This window comes from Vanacampus margaritifer, chromosome 17 (assembly GCF_051991255.1).
Source record: "Vanacampus margaritifer isolate UIUO_Vmar chromosome 17, RoL_Vmar_1.0, whole genome shotgun sequence".
Taxonomy (NCBI): Eukaryota; Metazoa; Chordata; class Actinopteri; order Syngnathiformes; family Syngnathidae; genus Vanacampus; species Vanacampus margaritifer.
The window spans coordinates 7,441,317-7,459,411 of record NC_135448.1 but is presented as its reverse complement, the minus strand read 5'-3'; the positions used below and the strand labels follow the sequence as shown (position 1 = coordinate 7,459,411).

Below are 18,095 nucleotides of genomic sequence, written 5' to 3'. Positions count from 1 at the left end.
CCTCCACCCGTTTAAAAAAAATAATAATTTAAATTGGATGACGTCTTTTAACGTCATTGGCGGCCCTCCGTAGGTTTTTACTTGACGTCTTTTAACGTCAGTGCAGGGAAAGAGTTAACCCAGTGCAATAAGATATATGGTGCAATGTTGTGTGTGTGTGTGTAATATATATATATAGGAGTGTGTGTGTGTATATGGGTGTGTGCAGTCCTCATGTATGTACTTCTCTACACATGTACACTTCTGTGAAGACTTTGAAGGCATTATTTGATTACTTTATTAAGTGTAATCTTTTGCATGTTCAAATAAATCAGAATTGAGATATCATGAAGAAGTTTTCCTTGCAAGGTTTTATTAAGAGCTCTTAAGACACAGGAAAAAAGCTTACATTCAAACAGTCATGATAAGCCTCCAGTGTGTAGAATATGGAAACACCCAATCGCTTTATACTAGTGAAAAAGATTCTCTCCCCCTCTTAAATTGAACAAAGAGATAGTGTTTAAAATAAGCAGACACATGATACTGACATGATCATCTCAGCTCCCCACCAGCTTCGGAGAAATGATGTAGACAGGCTTTGACCTTGGACCTTCAGTTTTTACGACCAAATGACTAATGACATGAGACCTTGACAACTTTTAAAATATACACATTCTTATCTCAAGAGCTGGTGGGGAGTGAGAAGTTTAAATGTATTTCATAAAATCATTATCACAGTGTTATTCATTTAACTACACAAAGTTATATCACATCTATATACCTATAAGTAAATTCAAAAACAGTAAAAATATAAAATGAAAATGTTAAATGTCAACAACTTCTGGGAAGTCTTCTACTTATTGCTGCACTTCTTATTTATTTAATTTTAATTTTATCTCTTTCTATTCTGTTGTTTCTCTTTACTGTAAACTGCAGCTGGACGGAGTCCAGGAAAAAGTTCCCCACGGGGAAAATAAAAGTATATCGTATCGTATCGTATTTTACACAAACACACACACCTATATTTAGAGGTCATCAAACTGTTGTAACTCTTCATGTTTTCGCTTCAGGAATACAGCTTTATTTTTACGTGTCATAAGTGCTCAGGTTTGTGGATGCGCTGCTCTGCGCTGATTAGCAATTTTGTTGAGGAGCACGACTTTACAGCTTTAAAACAACGCTGTACAGGTACTACACGTGCTTCATATTCGTCCAAATGCAGTTTTAATGTGTCCCTTTTTTTCTCCTGGTAAATATATCGTTCCGCGTGATCCTTTTGTTTATTATTACATCATGGTTTTCCCCGACATTGAGATTTGTCCAGCTGGAGTTGCCGTAGGTCTAGATTCTCTTGTGCAATATGTTGGGCGTCCTCGTGTCTGTGGCTATGTGGTGTCAACATTGTTAACATTTTTAATGCTTTATTTAATATTTTAACCATTTTGAATTTAGTTATAGATGTGTAGAGCAGGTGTAATAAATGTTAAACTCAATATAACTCGGCCTTAACCTATCTGTTATCTTGTTTTGTCTAAATTCCCTTTCTTTGTCCTGTTTGAGAAAGTGCAATCTGGCATACTGAGATTCTGTTTTGTCGAAATGTGAAGAAAGTGCAATCTGGCATACCTAGAACCTGTTTTGTCTAAATGTGAAAGTCCAAGTTCAATCTAGCATACTGAGAACCTGTTTTGTCTAAATGTGAAAGTTCAAGGACGATCTAGTTTACTGGCAAAATGCAAACTCATTCTGTACCTCACGGGATGACAGAGGCGTTTCCTGATGTTTTGAATAAAAAGGTTGTGTGGGCAAAAGAGGACACACATTCTTGGATGACACTGCTTTGGTGATATTCAATTGTGTGACCAGAGATCTCTGTAATAAATCAACTTGCAAGGACCCTCTTCACAAGAATCTCATCTTTGATTTATTTGAACACGCAAAAGATTACAAATTATAATTTAATCCTTCAGTGGCCACATGTATGGCAAGCCCTTTGAGCATTTATTCCATATCCTTGATGTCAGACAGTAGTGTTTCCTAACTAGTGCAGTCTTTGTCAGAACTAGGTGGACATTCAGCCATACTAGTTATGCGCTTTGTCGTACTACTTGTACAAAAACACTGACATGTCACCCATTTTCTGCAACTTGTGCCTCTTTAATCCAACTAGTGCTGACACAAGTCTAACTAGTGACACATATAAGCATGCATGTAGTGCCAAAGTCGCAGCTAGTCGGCTTTTTTATGCACTAGTTGCCCAGTGGACCAAACAAGTAATGTTCAAAGTCTTACTAGTTAACTAGTAAGGCACAAAAGTTCTAACATGTTTACTAGTTGACCGTGAATTATTCTAACATGTTAACTAGGTACCTCTGATTTGCTGCACTAGCTTACTTGTGAGAGCTGAAATACCTACTTGTTAACTAGTGAATGACAAAACACTGACATGTTAGCTAGTGAAAGCCTCTTAAAGTCTACATGTTGAACTAGTGACACTCAAACGTTTTTACTAGTTAACTAGTAATGCCCAAAATTTCCACTAGTTACTCTAGTGAGACATTTTGACTGAACTAGTTCAACTAGTGAGGTCCAAAATGTTCACTAGTAGAACTAGTGGATGCCAACATGCTCACTAGTCAACTAGTGTTACAGTCTTTTGAATTTGCTAGGTAGCTATGATGCCCAAATGTTCAATAGTAGAACAAGTGAAAAACAAATTGCTCACTGGTGGCACGAGTTACGCTAAATGCTAATCAGGAGGCCGGACAATGCCATAAGTGGGTAACTCCTATTGGCTCTATGATCAGAGCTCAACCCAGGAAAATTTTAACCCTGTAAAGCCTGAATTTGAGCTTCCACAGTCATTTACTGCCCCTTGTATCTATGAAAAGTCAACACAGAGCAGTCACTTACCACTTTATATGCTATACTAAATAAAAAGAAATCCAGTGCAACAGTTCTGAAATAAATTTGCCCTTCTTGAGGATTTGAATTGTCATTTGTTGTTAAATCTGTTCAAACTGGTGGTGGTAGCAAATGCATCATGATTGGCTGATTGGTTGTCCGAAGTCACGCAGATCTTGTCTGGTGCATCCTGGGTAATGTAGGCGGAGTAAGAACACGTCTGGACGAGTAAGTGTTCAAAGTTATCTTTATTCCTTAAAATGTCCACTAGAGGGCAGCATGTCAACATGCACACCGTGCAAGTTACATGTTAACAAGTAAGCTTTTATTGAGCGTACATGTTAACATGTAAGCTTTTAATGAGTGTACATGTTAACAAGTAAGCTTACATTGAGTGTACAAGTAAGCTTACATTGTGTACATGTTAACAAGTAAGCTTACATTGAGCTTACATGTTAACAAGTAAGCTTTTATTGAGCGTACATGTTAACAAGTAAACTTTTAGTGAGTGTACATGTTAACAAGTAAGCTTACATTGAGTGTACAAATAAGCTTACATTGAGCTTACATGTTAACAAGTAAGATTTTATTGAGCTTACATGTTAACATGTAAGCTTTTATTGAGCGTACATGTTAACAAGTAAACTTTTATTGAGTGTACATGTTAACAAGTAAGCTTTTATTGAGCTTACATGTTAACATGTAAGCTTTTATTGAGTGTACATGTTAACATGTAAGCTTACATTGATCTTACATGTTAACAAATAAGCTTTTATTGAGCGTACATGTTAACATGTAAGCTTTTATTGAGTGTACATGTTAACATGTAAGCTTACATTGAGCTTACATGTTAACAAGTAAGCTTTTATTGAGTGTACATGTTAACAAGTAAGCTTACATTGAGTGTACAATTAAGCTTACATTGAGCTTACATGCTAACATGTAAGCTTTTATTGAGTGTACATGTTAACATGTAAGCTTACATTGAGCTTATATGTGAAGACATTTGATATTTTTAATTTGTGGTTTTACTGTTTTTGAATTTACTTATAGACATATAGATGTGATATAATCATGAGTGTTTAATAGAATACAGTGGAGTAATGATTTTGTGAACTTTATTTTATCCTCTCACCCTCAAAGCTATTGAAGATAGGAATGTGCATGATGTTATTTAGAGCCTTTTGGCATTGGAGTCTAAAAGTCTGGGGTTAGATCCTAATTGCATTTTTCCCCCAGTCAAGAAGGGGAACTGAATGTAAATGTCTGTTTACTAATAAGATTACACCTTTGTTCAACCTGGAATCAACATGTCTGTATGTAAACTTCTGCTTACTAATAACATCACGTCTGCTTACTAATAACATCACTTCTGCTTACTAATAACATCACGTCTGCTTACTAATAACATCACACATTTGGTCACTAGGAGTCGACATGTCTGTTCTTTAATCAACTTAGGAGGGGAAGAGGAACCTTTTATCTTTTGAGCATAAATGAGTCGATGTTCTGTAAATTGTCACACACTTGGGGGGATCCACGTTGCATTCTGATGTGGTGTCCTGACTGTGTCTTTAGAGGCCTCTAAATAAATTCTTGCAAGAAAACTTCTTCATCAGATCCTGAATACAATTATTTTGGACACGCAAAGATTACACTTAATATAGTAATCAAAATATTCCTTCACATGTTAACAAGTAAGCTTTTATTGATTTGTGCAAAGAGCCCATACTGTGCATTACAGTAACATACCGAAAAGCCCCTGCGTTGACCACCTTCAAAATAAAAGCTACTCAACACCACAAAAAATCATTAAAAAAGTCAAGGTTTGTGGCCAGGACCCGGACCAGTTCTACAGGACACTGCACCACCCCAGGTGTTCAACGAAAAAAGCACTTTGACCAAAATCTGATGTTACATTTTAAAATAAAAGTCATTTGAAATTTAGACTATTACTGCTGATTTCAATAAATCATTAAAAATTAAAAGTTTGTTATCCTAGGACCGGACCAGTTCTACAGGACACTACACCAACCCAGGTATCCAACCAAATTTCTTTCATGTGATTTACTGGCTAGTCCTGGACCACAGCACTCGCTCAAAGCAGGTAGGATATGCTCCAGCTTAAAGAATATAAGCTTGTCGAAATGTCATCAGTTAACAACCAATTCCTGTTAGGATGACATTACATATATAATGACACAAGTATTTTAAAACATATATATACAATACAGGCCAAAAGTTTGGACACACCTTCTCACTCAATACATTTGATTATTTTTCATGACCATATACAGTACATTGTAGATTCTCACAACTAACAAACACATGTGGAGTTATGTAAAAATAATAAAATAAACACAAATAAAAAGCCACCCTTTTCTCTGATTACTTTTTTGCACATTCTTGGCATTCTCTCGATGAGCTTCAAAAGGTAGTCACCTGAAAAGGTTTTCCAATTGTCTTTAAGGAGTTTCCAGAGGTAAGAGTATGCAGAAAAGAAACCAGAGCAAAGGATGGCTATTTGAAAGAATATCTAATATAAAATATATATATTTTTAAGTACATAACTCCACATCAGTTCATACATAGTTTTGATGCCTTCATTGAGAATCTACAAAGTAACCAGTCACGAGAATAAAGCAAATACATATATTCAAACAGAATAATTATATATACACTACTCACAAAAAGTTAGGGATATTTGTCTTTCAGGTGAAATTTATGGAAAATGTAAAAAGTTCAAGCTACAATGATATCAATACATAAATGTAGGACATTTTGAGTGGTTCCACCACACTGGAATACCTCTCTAAGTAGAACGATGCACTGGTGATTTCGTCATCTCAAACAATTGATTGAAACAAAAAATAACAATGGTGGGTACCCCACAACCAGAAATTTCAACATCTCAATAATTCACCATGTGCCCTTGAGCATTAATTACAGCTTGACAACGACATCTCATGCTGTTCTCAAGTCGACTAATTGTCTGCTGAGGCATGGCATCCCACTCTAATTGAAGGGCATTGAGGTTTTGGAGTCTCCAGCCTCAATACGGCGACTCTGCTGATCCCACAGCTTTTCAATAGGATTCAGGTCTGGAGAAAGTGCAGGCCATTCCATTTGAGGTACACCAGTTCCAACAGCCGTTCCCTGATGATACCACCTCCATGAGCTGGAGCAATGTCATTTGTGAATTTTGCCATTAAGCTCCTTCTCAGAGAACAGCAACTTGTGCAAAAAGTACTGAAACATTTGACAGTTGAACATGTGCATTCAAAAGCATAGGGAAGGTCACATTATGTTAACCTGTGAAGGTTTGAATGCATTTTAGGCTTGTCCTGAAATTTCACCCAAAAGCCAAATATCCCAAACTTTTTGTGAGTAGTGTGTATAATTTTGTGTAAAACATCGTCCAAGATTTTTCTTTTTAATCCACAGTGATAACTTCCGACCTTTTGACAGATGCTAATTTGGGGAAAAGAAAGTATATTGTGACCTTTTGTAAATCTTTACATTTACAGTAAATTTTCATTTTCTTGGGAGTTACTGTAGCTTTAATTAATTAATTCATTAGACATTCCAGATTCATCAATATGAAGAGCCCCTCCCTTTGGACCATGGCAGTGAACAGTGCACCGAATCCTCGTATGTGCCATTCAATGCTTTTTGTCAGAGGAAAGACTTGCTGCACTACAGCAAATAAATCCAACCTCTTATTCTTTCAAATCTGGTCAGGACATCTTCTTGCAGGCTCTAAAAGTTGCGGTCTAGTGGGCAATCAAGGAAGTTGCAGATTGGTCCAAATAGACATTACATTTGTTTATGTCACAAATAAAAATACATTCTTATGCCAAGCAGTTTCTCTTTTATTTATTAAAAAAAACCCTGCATATTAATTTTCCCATCAACAATAGCCTTTTGCAGTTCAGTTAAAAACAGTTAATGTGGAACAGACTCTGAGACAGATCCTTGTGGGCCTGCACCACCTCAGGAACGGAGGAGGCTGTTCCATTTTCATCTTCTGGTTTCACATCTTCAATAGTAAAGAAAATATAAGTAGCTTATAAGTGACAAACATACAAAGTATTTTTTTGTTGAAATGTTTAGCTCTCTGTCAATATACAGTATACAGCAAGAGCACAGCACAAGTGTTGAGGACAGAATTGACATTGAATAGAATACAATGTAACATGTGGCTCCTGTTTCTAAACCTACGAAATACCTGTTCATAGGTTCCAAACATGTTGCTCTGTAGAAGACCTTGAAAAATAGACATGGTGCATGTAATAATGGCATAAAATGATAAAGCCTATAGTCATATTTCTAGAACATGCTCAATATGACTGATTATTTATCATCACATCTGGGGTCCCAGCATTGAGCCACTGTGCAGGATCCAAACTTGACTCCTGTTGGAAAGAGTTACATTCAGCTCTCTTCTATTGAGGTGTACACAGAAAGGGTGACTTCCAAATAGAGATGCAAAATAATGCTATTTTCAAACAATACCGATAAACCAATCATTTAGAAAGTGTCGATGTCGATAACCAATAAGTAAGTTGATAATTGTTTCCAAAATTAACTTGTGTGTGTTTACTTTTGAGTCCTACTATAATTCTAACATACTACAAATACAATGAAACCTTGTGTAAAGCACCATGAAGCTGAATTTTCTTGATATCTCTGCTTCAGACAACCAGTAATCCATTTTGAGTTTGCCAAAACAAAACAGTCATGTTTAAAAATTGCAACAAAAAACTGTAAGGGTAACATTTTTGGGAGAAACAGTAAAGAAAGCCCACAATGGCGACTGCCATGTCGCCATAATGCATCTTCTGTGAACACGATGTGACAAATATGCGACATTACCATAGAAGAGGGGAGTGGTTGAGGAGTTGGGCACAACCACAACAGATGGAGCAACGTGACATGATATTAATATTGGCGGATTTCTTCATTATCTGGTTTATCTGTTTGACGTCAAATTGGTCAATAATTGTCGATAATAATCGGACACCGACATTATCGTGCATTCCTACTTCCAAACCCAAATCATTAACATTTAGACCACCATTTTCTTCAGTCTGAATTATCAAGTATACACAAAATACAGTATTGTTTACAAATACTTACGAGTACTGCGCTGAAGTCTGTCCTTGGTGTACTTCCTTCATTGTCCATGGATGTAGGCAAAGACTGGGAACTTGTACTACACTGTAAAAAAAAAAAAAATACAAATTAATAATTTAAAAAAAAAAACTGGAATTTTCCAGCACCAAAAAAATAGTCAAATAACATACATTTATTATTTCTCATAAAACATGCCAGTTAAGAAACAATACTTGGAATTTTTTTCTTTTTATTACATCCTGGAGATAACATCCTCCTGTACAAATCCATTGAAATCTGCTGTCGAGATTCCTCATTGACCGCTGCAACAGCTCAGCTGGGATTCCATCATTGTTTGATTGTAAATGGCATGTTTTAAGGTTTCAATTACTATGAACAAAATATGTTTCTTCCATCACACTTGGTTTTATTGGATTGTTAAAAAAAAGTTCCCATTTTTTTGGTCACCCTAACAGTATAGGCTATGACAAAAAATAATGCGATTCAGCTTCCGAAACATGTAAAAAAAACTGTTGAAAAACTAGATATTGGGTTTAAAATTTCAACAATTTACATTATGGTACTGCAATTCATTTACCGTATATAGCACTTTTCCACCTTATGATGTCCTCAAACAGCTTTACATTTTGACTACTCATTCACCTTCTGATGATGCAGGATCAGGAGTTCAGTATATTGCTCAAGGATACTTCATTATGGTCACAAAGGGGATCAAACCCACAATTTAATGGATACTAGCCAACAACTTTACCACTGAACCATGTCGCTGCTGTTTTTAGCAATTTTAGATCACATGAAATGTATACTTAGTTGGTAGTGCTGATGCCCCATGGCATCCCTAAATCAATTGCAATTATTTGCTTTGCATATTATTTATCCTCTCATATTTTCCCTATGCCTCTTTAGATGTCCTTTCAAAATAAATGTTAATACAATGTCAATGAATGTTACCATCTAGTCAACTAATTAAGAATTTATCGTACAATTATACATTTTTAGTATTAATTTCTCAGAAATTGTAAATGTCTCTCATTTTTAAAGGGTTTTAAAGTTGCATAAATTTGAGAGGTTATTACCTTAAATAACAGACAAATATTTGAGGAATTACGATTTATTTGTGAACCTATTTTAACAATAAATATATGCATTACTAATACGTTTTTCTGTAAAACAACAGAAATATCAAGTTGTGAAATGTTGTGTCAGAGTTACAGAGATTTTGTTATTTTTGCATTCAGGTAAAAACAGTCTATTTTTGAAAATTAAATCTTTTTTTTTTTGAAATAGGAAAAACCTGTAAATTCAAATCAAATAAATATCGAAATTCTGTTTCTTTAGATTAAAAAAAATATATATTATTATAATGTAGAATTGCTGTTAGATGTGACAAATGGCAAGTGTATTGGTACTCCAGGAAGTAGAGAGCATGACCTGAGGGACTGCAGCTGAGGCTAGAGATCTGAGAGCTGATGATGAAAGTGATTGAGATTGATTATTGTGTGAGACTTCCGGTTCCGGTCTGCAGGCTGTTGTGGTAGCAGTGGAAGAAGCAATTGTCTCTGGTGTCCTTTCAGATTCAGTGATCTAAATCGACAACACAAACTGTCTTATTAGTAAGTCAACACAAACTGTCTTATTAGTAAGTCACTACGCTAATATAAAAAAAGGAATGTTTGATCAATACAAAGACAAACACTAACCTCTATTGGCAGTGAAATATTTGTCTGGGGAAGAATATATAATCTGCTTCTGCCAACTGCTTTTCTGAGGTCCTTCAAAGTATTGGCCTGAATTTTACTCAGAAGCCTCGATTTGTCAGCTCTTGCCAGGTGAAAGCCAACTACGTTTAGGCTAACAGAGGGGAAGCTTTGGCAAATGTAGTTATTAAACTCTGGAAGAGTCCATGATAACTGCACAAAACATCGAGAGGAGGTTGCCCCTAGTAGCTCATGACTTGGGGTCCCTGGAAAACAATAAAAAAAATATATATCTAACAATATTATTTCAGTACTGGTTCAACAAGTTTAAACATTTTTTAAATCTGGCTATCTATCTAATTGTGCTATTTTTTATTTATAGGTTGATTTGTTATACTGCGTGTATACAAAATTTGTTATGTCTGTGTTTGTGCATACCTCATGATAAAAACGTCACTGGCATAAAGCTGCCAGAATGTAGTTAATATTTTTTTTAAAAAGCACTTAGGTTTTTTTTCTATTTTACGCTACAATACTGCACAACCAACGAAGCAATAATACACATAGATTTTCTGCATACACAAAAAATAAAACACAAATGCAATCTCACTGTGCAAATCAATAGTGTGTACATTACCCAAACCAATTCTGGTTAGTTGACAGCATTGTGAAGCCGATGGAACAGCGAGATGATCAGCATTTGGCAACAGAAAGAGCCTTACTCTCCAGATTCCATTTGTTCCTTGTGTTTCTGTATTAATAAGAATGTGTTAATGAGATGCAATTATCAGTAGCACATTCGGCAAAATGGGGTATCGTAATCTCATCATAAAACTATACAAATACAGTAGATTATGGGACGTGGGGTAAAAAATAAATACATTTAAATTTCGTGACGAACATCTGGGGTGGGCGATGAACATTCTTAAACATGTGCTCAAGAATCTTCAAAAGAACACTTTTTTTCACGCCAAATGTTGCAAATTAATCAAGTACTGGTCCACTAAAGAATCAGTTCCATGGCTCAAGACTGCTTTTTTTGCCTCTACAACACCGTCACCGCAAATTTCTTTGAAATATCGTGCCATTATTTTTAGGCAATATCACCCACCCCTAATAGTATTGATTGACAGACAGTCTTACAGTAGCTAGCCGGCTAGCTGTAAGTAGCACTAATTGAATTAGCCATGTCAAAAAGTTAGCCAAGCTGTCGTCGTCGTCGTCGTCGTCGTCGTCGTCGTGTGTGCTCTTCTGCGTCTCCGAAATGTGTTCCTTGTGGCTCGCAATACGTTGTTTCCATTCATCTGCGCCGCCAGTTCTCGTCTTGCAACATCTAGTGCATTCCAGACGCGACTAATAACTTCATCAAATCCACTTTCTGAGGCAGATTCAGGTGAAGACCCGCTCATGTCAGCAATCAGCAGGAGGCCCGCCAAATAACTTTGTTGGATACGCATACTGCCACCCACTGGTCACTCTTTGTCCATGCCTGTATACTGCACTGTATCTATACAGTGCAAAAGTACTTATCCAGATATTTAAAAATAAAACAAACTGAAAACAGCCATAATGCTTATTTAGTTTACTGATAGGGGCGAGATGAATTAAGCATGTTTTGTTTGTTTTTTGTAAATACAGTTGATTTTCTTTACATTTATTGCGGTCCAGGCACTTAAGGGTTAAAGCTTCAAGACATCTAATTTGAATACCCACCAATCAAAGTTCTTGTCCCGCCTGCTTCATTTGCATGCAGTCCACTAGTGAACGTGTTGGCGTTTGAGTCACACTCAAGACGTCTATGGGCTATTGTTGCATTTTACATGTTGACATGTAAGGGCCAAATGTCCACTGGTATCACCAGTTGCGTTTTTTCTTACCTTAGTGGTTCACTTGTAAGAGTTAACATTTATTACTAGTTAACTAGGAAGGCATAGAATGTCCACTAGTTACACTAGTTGGTATCTTCCCAACCTTACTAGCTGACTAGTGAGGTATAAAATGTGATGTAGTGAACTAGTAAACGCAAATATACCCACTTGTGGCACTAGTTGGGCTCATTTTGACCTCACTTGTTAACTAGTGAATCACTTGGTTTCTCTCTTGCAAGCTAGTTACATCCGGACTGGGTCACTAGTTAACAAGTGACACTGATGTTTATTTAACTAGTTAACTAGTGGAAGACATTTTCTTTCACAAGTCAGACCAAGAAATGAACTTGTACAAGATTTGACAGAACACGTTAGACATTTTTCCTACATGTTGGGCATGTCTTTTAACTAGTGGACCCTTATGTAGCACTGGTAAGCAACTGTGCCCAACGAGTACAACAAATATCTAACATGTAGTGAATTTTGTTGCACTAGTTGATGTTTCTAGTATAATAGGCGTATTTTACATCATACTAGTTTAACAAAAATGCTTACTAGCTGACATGTGCGCACAACTAGTGAACTTGTGAAGTGTTGTAACTGGCAAACATGTCAACTAGTAAAATGTAATTATTTTCACTGGTTAAGTAGTTGTGTGCACATGCCAGCTTGTGAGCATTTATGTGAAACTTGCACAGTCAAAGTCTGTACAAGTTCAGTCTTGAGGCCGACACGTGAGACAAAATACCTTCTACTAGTAAACTAGTGATCAGAAAATATGTGTCACTAGTTTACTAGTTACTCACTCTGTACGCAGATAGTTTACTTGTAGGAAAACACGTGTTTCACTAGTTAACAAGTGGCATCATAAAGACCCCACCTTGTGTAACTAGTGAATATCTCTGCATTTACCAGTTAACTAGTGAACATTTTGAGCCTCACTAGTTAGCTTGTAAGGTCCAAATAGATGCAAGTAATTGTGTAGTCTGGGTTTCTGCATTCACTAGTTAACATGTATCCGTAATAAGCATCCACTTGCTAACAAGCTCCAATTCCTCAGGACAACTTATAAACTAGTGTAAAACGTGCAATTAAAGTGGGTGGGATAATGACAAAATCTGAATCTTGATTGGTGTATTTTAACTGCAGAACCAATAGGAATCCTGGATGCACGTCGGCCCCACCTCCTCATTAATTTTTGGAGTGTAACTAGTTTACTAGTGAGCATGTTGGCATCCACTAGTTCTACTAGTGAACGTTTTGGACCTCACTAGTTGACCTAGTTCAGTCAAAATGTCTCACTAGTGTAGCTAGTGGATATTTGGGGCATCACTAGTTAACTAGTAAAACAATTGCGTGTCACTAGTTCAACATGTAGACTTCAAGAACCGTTCACTAGTTAACTTGTCAGTGGTTTTTCTTTCACTTGTTAACTAGTGGATGTTTCAGCTCTCACACCCTAACTAGTGCAAGGAAATCATAGGACACATGTCACTAGTGAGAAGAATTCACGTTTGACTAATTAACATGTTGCTGAAAATGAGTGACTAGTCAGAGCTTCTGTGCAACTAGTGACAAAGTGCATAGCTAGTGTGGCTAATTGTCCAACTAGTGCTGGCAAAGACTGCCCTAGTGAGAAATACTACTGTCTGATATCAAGGATATGGAATAAATGCTCAAATGGCTTTCCATACACATGCGCACCTGCAGCAATCAATGTGGGATCTCACGGGCGCCACTCCTTCCTTTCCCCAGGTCCCAGAGCCCCTAGAATGTTCCCCCGGGTCCTGAAGCCCACTATTTTACACAAACACACACACACACACACACACACACACGCGCACGCGCACACACACACACACACACACACACACACACCTATATTTAGAGGTCATCAAACTGTTGTAACTCTTCATGTTTTCGCTTCAGGAATACAGCTTTATTTTTACGTGTCATAAGTGCTCAGGTTCGTGGATGCGCTGCTCTGCGCTGATTAGCAATTTTGTTGAGGAGCACGACTTTACAGCTTTAAAACAACGCTGTACAGGTACTACACGTGCTTCTTATTCGTCCAAATGCAGTTTTAATGTGTCCCTTTTGTTCTCTTGGTAACTATATCGTTCCGCGTGATCTTTTTGTTTATTATTACATCATGGTTTTCCCCGACAATGAGATTTGTCCAGCTGGAGTTGCCGTAGGTTTCACGTGACGATGATACTCCGTTCCAAGCCACTTTGGCGTCGACACGCACGCTTTCGCTATACCTGTACTGTATAATCGTTCTTGATTTCTGACTGAATCGACTTAAACATCGACACTGTGCGTGCGTCGCTACTTTAGAGAAGTCAAAAATAATTGCTACATTTCGTGTCTGTTTACATTCGTATCAGGCGGTGCTCGTTAACATCTCTCGGCCCTGTTTTGCTTAGCTTAGCTTTGCTAAGCTTTGTTTAGCTTTGCTTTGCTCAGCTTAGCTTGCTAGCCACCAAAAAAGGAGACGCGTTTTTTTTTAGCGACTCATTGGCTCAGCAGACGCCAAGTGTGAAAATAGAGTGTCGCTGATATCGTGAATATGTGTGCTGCAACGAACGTGACGTGCGAAAAAGAGCTTTGTGGAGCACAGGAGGAGAACGAGCGACAACGTCAGCTGCTGGACGCTGTGTGCAAGCAGCCTCGTGTTGTGTTGAACAGAGCAGGTTTGTCGCTTGCTTAATCAATACTTTTAAACAATATGTATTTATTTATTTTGAAAGGAATCTTCATCCGGCCACTTCGTTACCTTACGTTTACAGTTTTTGTCTGTCGCTTTGGTACATTACTCAGATCTTAATTGAATTTCTCAGAACTGCTTTTTCAATTTTCCCATCGCTGTGTCACTTGTACACAGCACTAAGCAATTGCTCTTTTTTTTTTTTTTTTACTAGCTGAGGCAAATCTGTTGTTTCTACACACGCACATACACGTATACACACGTACGTTTTCCCGGCTTTGTTATTATTGCGCTCGCGTGGCCAATGTGATAATCTTAAATATAAAATACATAACGGTTATGTTATGTAAAGTGCATTTACCAAACCTTGTGTATCTTGTGTCCCGCAGACGTCTGTGAAATATATCTTTGTCCTGAGCGGCAGGAGTCAGACTTCCCTCGCGTGAAAGAGGAAGACAACCTGGAGCCTCTCCAGGTTAAAGAAGAGGAGCAGCCACACCCTCCCAACATAAATAAAGAGGAGCAGCTGCCACTATACATCAAAGAGGAGGAGGAGTTCACAGAGTTGCCCGGGAGTGATTTCCATTTGAAGACTAAAGATGAATGTCTATATGAAAACAACAAAGGGGCGGAGCTTTCAAGCAGCAGCTCAAGACAACTGATAACAACTGAAGATGATGAGGACCACCGTGGAGGATCACAAGCAGACAGCCGGTTAGCTCTAATGTCAGATGCTGAAGACGCGCCACACTCTCCTTGCACTGATGACGAACAGTCTGACGGTGACGTGACATGTCACACTGGCAGCAAATGTTCTCTATGTAAATTAACTTTTGGCAGCAACTTTCATTTGAGAAGACATATGATTAGCCACACTGGTGAAAAACCTTTTCCCTGCTCAGTTTGTGGCCGACGTTTTTCTTACAAAACAAGCTTGAAAGTGCACACAAGAACCCACACTGGAGAGAAGCCTTTTGCCTGCTCTGTTTGTGGTCAGTGTTTTACTAGAAACGAAATCTTAAAAGTGCACACAAGAACCCACACTGGAGAGAAGCCTTTTGCTTGCTCAGTTTGTGGTCACAAGTTTGCTCACAAGGCACAATTAACAACGCACACAAGAACCCACACTGGAGAGAAGCCTTTTGCTTGCTTGGTTTGTGGTCACAAGTTTGCTCACAAGGCACAATTAACAACGCACACAAGAACCCACACTGGAGAGAAGCCTTTTGCTTGCTCGGTTTGTGGTCAATGTTTTACTCGAAAAGGACACCTAAAAATGCACACAAGAACCCACACTGGAGAGAAGCCTTTTGCTTGCTCAGTTTGTGGTCAGTGTTTTACTACAAAAGAAATCTTAAAAGTGCACACAAGAACCCACACTGGAGAGAAGCCTTTTGCTTGCTCAGTTTGTGGTCAGTGTTTTACTACAAAAGAAATCTTAAAAGTGCACACAAGAACCCACACTGGAGAGAAGCCTTTTGCTTGCTCAGTTTGTGGTCAGTGTTTTACTAGAAAAGAAATCTTAGAAGTGCACACAAGAACCCACACTGGAGAGAAGCCTTTTGCTTGCTCGGTTTGTGGTCAATGTTTTACTCGAAAAGGACACCTAAAAATGCACACAATAACCCACACTGGAGAGAAGCCTTTTGCTTGCTCGGTTTGTGGTCACAAGTTTGCTCACATGGGAAACTTAAACAGACACACAAGAACCCACACTGGAGAGAAGCCTTTTGCGTGCTCAGTTTGTGGTCAATGTTTTACTCAAAAAGAAACCTTAAAAGTGCACTCAACAACCCACACTGGAGAGCAGCCTTTTGCTTGCTCAGTTTGTGGTCACAAGTTTGCTCACAAGGGACACTTAACAACGCACACAAGAACCCACACTGGAGAGAAGCCTTTTGCTTGCTCAGTTTGTGGTCACAAGTTTACTCACAAGGCACACTTAACAAGGCACACAAGAACCCACACTGGAGAGGAGCATTTTGCTTGCTCTGTTTGTGGTCAAAGATATTCAAGTAATGCCAAAGCTAAGAGGCACAGGTGTGCTGGTGAGAATAGCCGTGATTAATGAAGCTTGATATGACGTCATTTATGAATTGACTTTTAAAATGGTGCAGAAATCCTGTCTACCGCTGAATGAACGAAGGATCTGTGTACTTGCATTGTATATTGTATGTGTCTTGACTTAACCCTTTTATGTGCGTACATTTCTTCTTCATGTGCCGGGTCTGCTACAGACATCAGTGATCATGGCCCTCCATGCCTCTCTGTCATCCGTTTCCCTAATAAATTCGCTAACGGGGTTCTTCTTCCGTGTTGCAAAGTTATTTAAGTTGTCTGTATATTTTGCCGCCTTTTGTTTTTTTACTCCACATATCATGCCACATTTAATTTGTCTTGCCATGATATTCTTTGCAGAAATATATCTACAGTAGGCTGTAATTACTTTGTATAGGGGCAAGCAATTCTTTTAAATAATTCACACAGCAAAAAATAATATTTCTTCACGGCAGCCACTAAGCTGGCAGAGCCAGACTGGATGCCGGCCACATCTATATTGCACTTTGCCCTATAAAGCCTTTATTGAATATGGATGCTGAGGGGTGGAAATCAGTAAAAGGCCAATTACATAAAACGGGTCAGGGGGATAAACAGTGGCACAGAGCTCCTGGTTGGGCCCTCCTACAAAGACAAACATTGTTTCTTGCATTGTGTAACTGAATGAATGCATCCATCCATCTTCTACCGCTTATCCCATTATTATAATACTTAAATAATAATAATGAAGGTAAATATAGATAAAAGACTCTTGATAGGAGAATTGTACTCAATTAAGTAAACAGGTCATACCTTTTGGACAATGCTCCCTCCCAAATGCTACCTTGCTTCCGGGGTGTTGCGCAGGTGCCGGGAGGCTGAAATGGAGCCCTAATTGTATGTGAGAGATATCAGCGGGTAGTAAACTTATGACAGGTAATTTAATTATATGCTTACCGTCTTGACGGATTCCCTGCTACTTCGAGCAGTTTACTCGACAGGCGTAGTATGGGTCTAGATTCTCTTGTGCAATATGTTGGGCGTCCTCGTGTCTGTGGCTATGTGGCCACATGCGCACCTGCAGCAATCAATGTGGGATCTCACGGGCGCCACTCCTTTCTTTCCCCAGGTCCCAGAGCCCCTAGAATGTTCCCCCGGGTCCTCAAGCCCACTATTTTTATTAACTGCAAAAAAAGAGCATTTAAGAACCAGGACAGAGCCCAGCTCAAACTGGTTCAAAAAGAACTCAAACACATGCTTAAAAAAGCAAAAAGGAATCACAAAGAGACTATAGAACAACACTTTGCTGCTAACAACTCCAAGAAAATGTGGGACACCATGAGGAGGATCACCAACTTGACTCCTGCTCAAAAAGGTCTCAGCACCCTAAATGACCTCCAGAAGGCAAGGGAGTTGAAAGACTTTTATTTAAGATTCAAAACCCAGGACTTCTCCTCTGAATGTGGGGAGGTCCTGAGGTCCATTTCAGTGAATGAGCAGGACTCAAGGCTGGTGATTCATCCCCATGACGTCCGATCTGCTTTTAGGTCTGTCTGCACAAAAAAGGCCTCAGGACCGGATGGGATATCTGCCCTTTTGCTAAAATCCTGTGCAGAGGAGCTCACAGCGGCATGGCAGCCCATCTTCTGTGATCTGTGGACTCACACTCCATTCCCAGTCTCTGGAAAAAATCAGTAATCACCCCGGTTCCTAAAAAACAATGTCCTGTGGTCAATAATGACTTCAGGCCTGTGGCTCTAACTT

General features: G+C 38.4%; 1 protein-coding gene and 1 long non-coding RNA gene across 6 annotated transcripts; one reads left to right on the top strand and one right to left on the bottom strand.

Moving 5' to 3' along the window:
- Window positions 1–6,744: 6,744 nt before the first annotated feature.
- LOC144037325 (uncharacterized) lies at window positions 6,745–14,918 on the bottom strand. 5 transcript variants are annotated; one of them, XR_013288876.1, is made up of 7 exons: window positions 14,661–14,918; window positions 13,289–13,381; window positions 10,354–10,467; window positions 9,720–9,982; window positions 9,451–9,603; window positions 8,023–8,103; window positions 6,745–7,298 (listed from the first exon to the last, which is right to left on the bottom strand). It is a non-coding gene; the product is annotated as an uncharacterized LOC144037325 (long non-coding RNA). The 5 variants fall into 5 exon arrangements; XR_013288879.1 differs by lacking the exons at window positions 13,289–13,381; window positions 14,661–14,918 and having other exon boundaries at window positions 6,745–6,922; window positions 7,112–7,298; window positions 10,354–11,723; XR_013288877.1 differs by lacking the exons at window positions 13,289–13,381; window positions 14,661–14,918 and adding an exon at window positions 10,828–11,722.
- Window positions 13,675–16,597, top strand: LOC144037322 (uncharacterized). The gene is made up of 2 exons (XM_077548714.1): window positions 13,675–14,280; window positions 14,684–16,597. The coding sequence occupies exons 1-2, from the start codon at window positions 14,157–14,159 to the stop codon at window positions 16,360–16,362; spliced, it is 1,803 nt and encodes a 600-aa protein (XP_077404840.1). The 5' UTR covers window positions 13,675–14,156; the 3' UTR covers window positions 16,363–16,597.
- The last annotated feature ends 1,498 nt before the right edge of the window (window positions 16,598–18,095 follow it).